Raw genomic sequence first — 9,794 nt, 5'->3', positions numbered from 1 at the left:
ATTACACACAGGTCTGAAAATTAAAGTTAGGATTCCATATCGTAATTAAATTATATAAATTATTTAGCATATAAAGTCTTTTGTGGCAAATTTCATTTCAAGTGAATTTTAAATGATTGCTTATATCTATCTTTAGTCCAACTTTAGTATTTTTCTTTAAACGGTATAACTATTTATCTTGTTTTACGGAAACATCTTGATTATTTAAACTATTAACCGACTGACGGCAATTTCTTGAATAGTACCTCAACTACATTCAGAATGAAAAGTTTCATGCTTCATTGTTAGTATATTTTGAATAAACGGCGCCGCTTTTCAGTAACAGTTGCTTATTTTCGCGCTAACTGTTCTTATCCTGTATTTTCTAAAAGTAAGTCATTTTTCAATTGAAATGTAAATTTATTTATTAATTTATTATAAATGTTTTGAATAAATAAGTAAGAAGTTAGTTTTGATAAGACACAATCCCTCTATTAATTATAATCCGTATTAGTCACAAAGCTGCGCTTTTAAACTTTTGGTATTTGTTTTGTCTTATCTTGTTAATATAATTAATTGCCATCAATTATTTTTATTGATTTTAGTTTCTTAACGTGATTTTTGTTACAAATTTTTAAAAATAATTCTTGCCAACAAATTATTTAATTTGAGTGATATAGCTATTTGATTATAAATTCAGCTGCAGGTCAAAAAATTAAAAGAAAAAATTTAACTCGCTAATCTCATTGCATGTTCAGGCTTTTATTTAAAATTTAAGCAACATTTTTTAGAAGTTAAACAAAGTACAAATTTTCAACTAATACAAATAAAAATACATAATTTGCATGAAACTATCAAAATCAAAATAAATTAATAAAATGTTTTTATGCACAATGCAATGTTTTGGTTTTAAATAAGAGTTATATTACACCCCATAGATAAGATAAAAAAAAAAAAAAGGTTTAATGGATATAAAACCATACAGAGGCCCACCTCCTCGTAAAGATCTTGTTCTTTCACCAAGAAGAGAAGAAGATTGGAAAGGAAACGGTAAGTTAGTACTTTTTTGCAATCTTTTTTTATCTACAGCATTTGATAAATATATAGTAAGAATTCAAAATTCTTTCTATCCATTTATAATAGACAATTTCCTCAAATTTATGAATTTTGATTTATATCGAAAGTCTATTTTTTTGAAGTTATATAAAATGTTTCTATAAAAAAGTTTCAAAATAAATGTGAAGATAATTAAAGTTAAGATTTTTACAACACTTTCTTACATATAAAATTTAAACCCCTGGGCAAGATTCCCAGACCTTTATGGGAATAATTTCAGACCATATATCCCTAGTTATGTGGCAAAATTCATTTATTTTTTCACTCAATTGTATATCTATTAATTTACATAAAATAAAAGTTTTTTTATTTTATCAAAAAATTATTTCTTTGCAATAATTAGTGTAGAGTGTTTCTCTGCAACTTAGACTGTTTAATTAAGTTTCAATTTATATTCGATCAAATCATTCTTCATGTTATGCATCAATAAGTATAACAATAAAAATAAGAAAAGCTTTTGTTAGCTTTCATTTTTTTTTTATATCTTTATTGAATTACAAACTTTTTACTCATCTGTTAAAAAATAATTTGCTAACTCCTAGTCAACACAGTTTTATCTGGGGTGCTCTTGTGAAATCTTTTTACTGTAATCAATGCATGGTCAATCAATTTAGATAAGGTCTCCCCATCGATGATGTTTACCTTTACTTTAAAACAGCATTCAACCAAGTCCCACATTAGCATCTTCTTTTGAACTTAAAGCAAAAAAAAAAACAAAGAGTAATGATAAATTGTAATTACTCTGATTGGGTACCAGTAAAAAGTGGAGTTCCCCAAGGTTCTGTTCTCTCAGCTTTATTATTCATTTATATATGTTAATGATATTTCCAATATAATTAATTACATCAAATGCAGCGCTTTTTGCCGACAATACAAAAATATTTTACCCTCTTACTAATATGCATTTATACACCGTTGTTCAAAAAGATATTGATATCTTGGTTGACTGGGCAGTTTAAAGGGGGAATGATATTTAATGTAAAAAAATATTCAGTTCTATACCTAGGCTACAAACAAGCATCATGTCTATTCTATGTACGATCCAGTTAAGAAAACAACGATTGACATCAAATCTACTAACTCAGAAACTGACCTCGGAATACATATCAATAATAACCTACTATTCTCTAAACATACCTCCATACAAGTTAATAAAGCAATTCAAATGCTATTTTTGATAAAAAGATCCTTCTCTTATATAAATTTATTTCGTTTTAAATGACTATTTTCAGCACTAGTTCAACCATATTTAGAATATTGTGGATCTGCATATAACCCTTGTCTACTTAAAGACAAACGACAAGTTGAAATATACTCAGGAGAGCATCTAAATTAGTTCATAGATTACAAAGTCTTACATATCACCAAAGACTAATAAGAATTGATATGACAACCATACGATACAGACTAATCAGTGGAGATTTAATAACGTCTATAAATAGCTGAACAACTGCTATAACTGTCAAACGATTTTTCCAAAAACAAATAAAAATTCTATTACAAGAGGACATTCATTTAAACTAGAAAACCTTATTGTCGTCTAGCTTCTTGTCAAAATATTTTCACTTTACGGGTAATCAACAAATGAAACTCCCTCCCAGATGACATTGTAAAAACGTTATTCTTGAGCAATTTTGAAAACAAACTAGACAATCATCTAAAAGAATAAATAATAATTCTTGATTAAAGATTAAAAAATATACCACATGCATAATGTATTTGTATGACAGATTACAGGCATTCATGCCACAAATCCGATATGTAAATCTTATAAAATAATAATAATGTCCTAATCTAGTTGCTTCTATTTCTACATTGAATTTCTTTCTTTTAATCTTACTATAAATATTATTATCATTTTTTTTTCGTCAATTATTACAAATTAAAATTAGTATAGGAATATTATATTATTATTATTATTATTATTATTATTATTATTATTATTATTATTATTATTACTACTTTATTATTATTATATTATTATTTTTATTGTTAGTATTATTATTATTATAAATGTAATAATTATTAATTTCATTTATACCTTTAAACTGTATTATTTTTATTGATTTATAATTGATGTATATAATAATACTAGTGGTTAAATTTGCTATTTATTTTTTGAATTTTTTTAAAAAAAACAGATTTATTTAAAATAACAACTGATATGAATTCGAATTCAAATCGAGATGAAAAGCAGCAAACAATTGGATACACTAGTGATGTAGCATATGGACCTCAAAAAACACAGCGTGATTATGGAAATGACTACTCTAAACTTGCATTAAATGGAGGTCGAAAAGGTAATTTTCTAGTTTTTCATTTCTTAGTATTTTCTCTGTTTTAACTCTCGACCAAAAACATTTTGATATCATTAAAGGTATAGTAAGAAGAAGAAACTACTTGTATTTTTCTTTTCTTAGAATGGCTTATTCTGCTGTAAAAACAATTTTGGAAAAAAATATTTTTCAAAGGTGTTTGTTCCATGTATCAGCAAAATACAATAGTTTTTTATGGTATGTTTTCATAGCAACAAGACAAAATTTAAATAGACAGTGTTTTGTTTGTTATTTTTATAATTAGTTTGCTACCTAATTTAGTTCTATCTTCTCATTCATCAGATTTTTTTTATCATTATCACTATTACATTATTTCATAAAATTATCTTAATACTGGCTGAGATCATGTTATCTTTTTGCTGATATTTGTGTTTCCCATTTTACCCTTTGGATTCAGGCAATGATAAAAGTTTTTAGTTCTTTCTTGTAGCTTGTCAAGCTGGACTTCTCTTTGAAGTGTTCTCTTTCTTGGTCAGTTACTGTCTCCTTTAATAACCATGTTTTTCATCAGACAAATTCTATTTAGAAGAAATGTCTTTATATCATAGAGGGTATATAGTTTTTTTAAGCTGAATCAGTGCAAGTTTTATAACTTCAAAAATAAGTGCAAACTGCTAAGAGTGGGAATTTGCATATGTTTAAAGCATTGTAAAAATGTCGATAAGTGCACTTATAAACACTGGCATTTACGTAGTTATGTATGGGCAAATATTCATAACTGTGAAGCAGTTGTAGATTTGCCCATACAAATATAAGCAGTTTCAAACTATTTTTAAGCAATATAATTTTCTATAGCAATAGCTAGGTATATCAAAGCAAATAAATTTAAAATAAATAATTAAAAAAATATTTTTTCATAGATAACATTAAAATATGACTTGGCTGTTAATTGGAAAAAGCAATATTGTAACATAATTTTTGTAGGAGCAAAAAATAATATTTTAACTAATATTTGAAATATTATTAAAAGGTTTATTACGTATGGATAATAATGAAGAACTTTCTGAAGAAAGGCGGCAGAAAGGGTCTGGTGAGCTTTCTGAATACTCCAGATTAGCAAGACAAGGTGGTCATAAAGGTATGTTATTTATATTTTTTCCTATATTTTTATCCATTTAACTAACCATAAAATTAAAATAATTACAAATTTATTTACAAATTTGCATAAAAATTAAAAATCGTCAATCAATTGTCAAAAATCAATAAAAATCATATACAGCAACGAAAACAAGATATTTAGTTTTTATATTTACGCTTTTTGTAACCAAAAAATTTGGTTTCAAACAAAAAAGGTTCTTTGAAAACCAATCATTGTTAAAAGGCGCAATTGATTATAAAATAAGACATAAAAATTGAATAAAAAGATTTTAATTTATCATAAAAAATGCAAATTAAAAGTTCAACTTTGCTAAAAGTGTTTTAAAAGAAATCTCATCATCAAATCTCAAAGCCACTGCCAGCTTCAAGATTTAAAAAGAGTCACCCTGGAGTTCATTCTTATACTATAAATATATAGACTTAAAGAAAAATAAACTTGCAAAAGTTGATAATCATTAAGGGATATCAATTTAAGTAAGTTTGTGATTCACATAATTCAGGGGCAAGGGGTGTTATAAGTTATAATATCAAAGTTTAATAATTATAATAACAAAATCATAGTTTGCGGTAATTTTTGTTTTAACTGGATTGTTGTTTTTTTATACTTTTTGTTTTACACTAGAAATAATATATTATGTGAACAAACTACTTGCGAACTACTTGATATAAGTTATATACTTATTACTTTTTAGCAGTTTTTTTTGTTAGGGTTAGAGTTTTGATTGAGCAAAAGTTATTATTTATTTTAAAAAGTTTTATTTTTCTGTTAAATTAATTAATGAATGGTATAAAAGTTATATACCTTTATATTTATATTATACCTTAATACCTTTATACTATATATATATATATATATATATATTATATATATATATATATATATATATATATATATATATATATATATATATATTTATTTATACATATATATATATAGTTCTATAAATTGTTGCATTTGGGAGTAAAAATGATTCTTATGCCAACAAATCACTTTTAATTACTTTTGACTTAAGTCTAACATTTCTGTGTTGTCAAAAAGTTAAAATCATTAATTTAATTAATCTTTTTTTAAAAAAACTGCAAAAACGCAGGTTTAATTGACCATAATGTTTTTAAAAACATCTGAATGTTTTCAAAAACAATCTGAATGTTTTTAATAATATAAACAATTTTTTTATTTAAATTTTTGTTACTGTAAATCACGCGCGGAGTGTTGCTACATCGACTATCTTAAAGCCTGACTCGCAATGTAGTGCTGCTACATTGACTGACAAATAGCCTGACGTGCAACTGAGTGCTGCTACATCGACTATCTTATAGCCTGACTTGCAAGGGAGTGCTGCTGCATTGACTGAGGGTTTGGTTTAGCAGGCAGTCTATCAAGTAATAAAAAAAAAAATTCTGGTCTTGCATTTTAATTTTTACTTTTTGTCAACAAAATACGGAAAAACTTTCTGACAACCAGTTAGGAGTTTATATATGTGTGTGTGTGTGTGTGTGTGTGTGTGTGTGTGTGTGTGTGTGTGTGTGTGTGTGTGTGTGTGTGTGTGTGTGTGTGTTAAAGAAAATGCCCAAAACAATAACAAGTTTAAAAACTCGTAATGAAAACAAGAGATAAGCTGGTTTGCCATCTGAGCTTCCAATTAGTGATATCCCAACTTGTAGGCAAGTGGTTCAATATTTCTACTTTATTTTTAAAAATATAAACAGTGTCAGAAATCATAATTCTCCAAAGATTGTTTTAAAAATTGCCAGTGACCTTATCAATCTGTGGAATAAAGTTAATCCTAAGCTGCCTCTGTTACACGGGAAGTCAGTAACCAAAAATGCAAATAAAAACAAAAGTATCTTGATTGTAATTTTGACTGTTTATTTGATTTGTAGTCATGTAACCGTGGACTTCCAGTAGTAGCTTGCAATGATAGGTAAGAAAGACGTATTTTTATCTAATATATTTTAAAATAATTATTATTATAAAATAAAAATAAATATTATAAAATAATTTCAGGATTTGCAGTATAACTTTTCATTTAAATTTTTTGGGGAGAGAAATAAATTATGTTTTCAACATTTTTATAGATCTGTGAGGTGTAGGAACCCACCAGATTGCAAGACAAGACATTTTGCTTGTCTCTGTGAAGTTAACAAAAAGGTAAATAAGTTAAAATTATAAAAGTTAATTTAATTTAAATCTATAGTTTGTTAAACATCAAGTTGTCAGAATCAAAAGCATGTCAGAAAAAAAACATAATTTTTTTTCTTTGACTTTGACAACAAATCATTTTGTTATACTATACAATATAACTTTTATGTTTTACAATTAAAAAGTTTTAATTTTTTAGGTACCACTATCAGATAGAGAATATTTGAAAGGTCAAAAATTGAAGATTGGAACTATTGGAAGATTTCAAGTTGGTACAATTGATAAAAAAGCAGCAAGATCGTAAAATTAATGAACAAATAAGATCTGCCAACTCACTTGCTCCAGAAATTAAATGTGATTGTTGTATGGATAGTGATTTAGATAATAAAATTGATTTGATTGATAAGATTTAGATAATAAAAGTGATTTAGATAATAAAACTCAGAAACTGATCCTGATTTTTCTATAACCGCATCAGCTGGAAGAAATCAAACTTATTTAACAATCTTGGCAAAAGCCACTATTAGGTTTGAAATAAGCGATGTTGCAACAGCTGCTTTGGTAACAGCTGTATTAATTGACGATGGAATTGTTAAAGAAAGTAATAAAGCACAAATAATGACAGAAAAAAAATTTGGGGGAAAAAAAAGAATCAGCAGCATCATAAGCTCTAAACATGTAGCTGACATTAATGAACTAGAGGTTATTGAAGTTGGTGGAAAAAAAGACAAGTCTACATTAACACATTCTATTAGGTATAACATTAATGGAGATCCAATCATTGTTGCTGTAATCAAAGAAGAATATCAACAAACATCTACAGCTGAGAGTGGACCCACATCACAAAATTATTTAACTCATGTTTGCCATGTTAGATGGCTAACTTTAGCTCTCAGAATTATGATGTTTTATGTTAGGACTAAGGAGCCATCTCTTGAGCAATTAGCAGTAACTAAGTATATTGTGCAAGTTTACTGTGTAATATGGTTTGCTATCAAGCACTCTGGACAATTAAAAACGCTTGTCTACTTCTATATAAAAATATTCAGTTGGTCAAGCTTCAAGAGAGCAGGATTCAAAGTATCGTTTTTACCAATCTCCAGGGAAATTCAAACTGTTGTTTGCAGGAAAATTTACTGCATACTGCAGGATGAAAATATGCATACAAGAAATCGAGCTCTTAACCAAATTTTTATAATAAAATTAAAAGAAGACATTACTTTCAAAACTCAGCTCGAACCAAAATTGGTGATGAAAATAAATTTTGATGCTGGTTCTTGGGCTTTTCTTGTTTCTGTTGATGAGATTCAGATTGAGCCACCAGCAACACTTAGCGCAACTTCAGAAAAAATTAGAGAGGCATTTGAATTTGGACAAAAACCTAATTGATTTTCCTAACAATTCTCAATCCATTGAGAGAGTCATAAAACTAACCTCCGAAACTGCTAAGCAGGTTTATGGTCAAAAAAAGAGACACGAATTCATTTTGGCAATAAACCAAAATCGAAAAGAATAGGAGAAATGTAAAAAAAATGTGATGATTTTATAAAATAAATATCTAATTTTGTAATTTTCTGTGCGATTTAATTAAAAACAGCTTTCTATGAAAAATGCAAAATAAAAACTGTTCTGATTATGTTCCCAATTGTTTAATGTTGATAAAATAATATTCCATAAAAATTAAAAAGGCCACGAAAGTTATAAACGAGACTGTAAAAAATGTCAAAATGGCTAAAAATTCTATTAAAGGTGAATATTTAAACCAATTTCCCAAAATGAATATAAATTAAACAATGTTAAATTTATATTTTTCTTGTTATTTATATTGTAATGAACCAAATCCAGGGTGACTCTTTGTAGTTTTCCAAAAAAACACCTTCTAGGCAGTGGCTTTGTTGGGCATATGTCATGGTGGAGATACTTATGTTATTAATGTGCTCAGGTAATTAGTCCTAATAAGCTTCCGGTGGCCTGAAAAAAATTATGGTCTAAAACTTAATAAAGAAAAAAATTAGCAAGACAGTCCTGCTGCTCCAGAAGGTGCTGTGGAGGCACAAAAAAAAAAGTCTGTAGCTAGAAAAGCTAATATTATTTTTACCATTAAAAAGTCTTTTTTGCTTTATTAATTTTTGGCTATAAATATATATGACCAGATTTAAAAAATTGAAAATATATTGTGTTAAGGGGTGGGTTTGAACCGTCACAAAACAACACAGATGATAGCTCATTATACCACTGATCTATCTAATGCATGCATGTAATTGTAAAACAAACCAATTTATGAGTTCTTATACCAATTGCAATTAATCAACACTTTTCAAGTGAGCTTCCTAAATAAGCGCAGCTTTATTGCATAGCATCTAATATAACATAATCAGCCCTTGGAATTAGAGTCAGCATTCAGCAAGGCCGACCTAAAAGTATTTGAGTTCAGCAAAATATTGCCCACCTCGTTTTTATGTTTTATGGTAAAACCTTTGTGTCAAAGTTTTTTTGCTGACCTGATGCCGACCTTTAATAGTTTAAGGTTGTTGAAAAATTGCCAATCTCATTTTTTCCGATTTCGAGGGCTGCATAATTAACATTAAACGAATGTTATATGCAAATGTAAAAAATACATATATATAATGTGTTATAGAGGATATAAGAAAACTTAGAATTACAAGTCTTTTGCCTAAACTGTTTTGTTTTGAATATTTGTATTAATGCTATAGTATTTTTAAAAATTGAACAGATTGATAAAATATGAAACACATTGTCTCATCCAAGCGGAAAATCTGAAACTTAGATTTTAGATTTGTCATGACTCTTCCCTCTTGATAATTTTTGTTTGCTAAAATTACATCATCTTAGTTCCACTATTTGTATAGTGTTTGGTACAAAGGTTTATAAGTGTAAACATTTTTAGCATAAGTTCCTTAAAAGTAGGTCAACCTGGTATTCTAATGTATGTCATGTTGGGTCTCGTAATATGTCATGTTGGGTTTTAAAAAAAGCGAAATTATATAAAAATTTCAAAAAAAAATGATAATTTCATACCACAATTATTATTTTAGATTTAATCGCACAAGAACTATGGCTTTTTAACTAGAAATAAAAAAAGTAAATTTTTACAAGTTTTT

The 9,794-nt window shown here is 27.2% G+C and overlaps 1 protein-coding gene and 1 long non-coding RNA gene across 3 annotated transcripts in view; both read left to right on the top strand.

Annotated features, from left to right (window-relative positions):
* Nucleotides 1-245: 245 nt before the first annotated feature.
* LOC100212865 (uncharacterized) overlaps nt 246-9,794 on the top strand; it is a 16,995-nt gene continuing 7,446 nt past the window's right edge. The window contains exons 1-4 of one of the 2 annotated variants that reach the window (XM_065800422.1): nt 313-370; nt 918-1,029; nt 3,237-3,395; nt 4,402-4,509. In XM_065800422.1, the coding sequence (XP_065656494.1) occupies nt 945-1,029; nt 3,237-3,395; nt 4,402-4,509 (352 nt within the window). In that variant the 5' untranslated portion in view covers nt 313-370; nt 918-944. Of the gene's footprint in view, nt 371-917; nt 1,030-3,236; nt 3,396-4,401; nt 4,510-9,794 lie in introns of both variants that reach the window. The other variant, XM_065800423.1, reaches the window with a different exon arrangement.
* LOC136081962 (uncharacterized) lies at nt 6,412-6,960 on the top strand. Its single transcript, XR_010639280.1, has 3 exons — nt 6,412-6,454; nt 6,609-6,681; nt 6,872-6,960. It is a non-coding gene; the product is annotated as an uncharacterized LOC136081962 (long non-coding RNA).

Source organism: Hydra vulgaris, chromosome 06 (assembly GCF_038396675.1).
Source record: "Hydra vulgaris chromosome 06, alternate assembly HydraT2T_AEP".
NCBI lineage: Eukaryota > Metazoa > Cnidaria > Hydrozoa > Anthoathecata > Hydridae > Hydra > Hydra vulgaris.
Note: the sequence above shows the minus strand (reverse complement) of the source record. Positions and strands in the feature narration are given on the sequence as shown.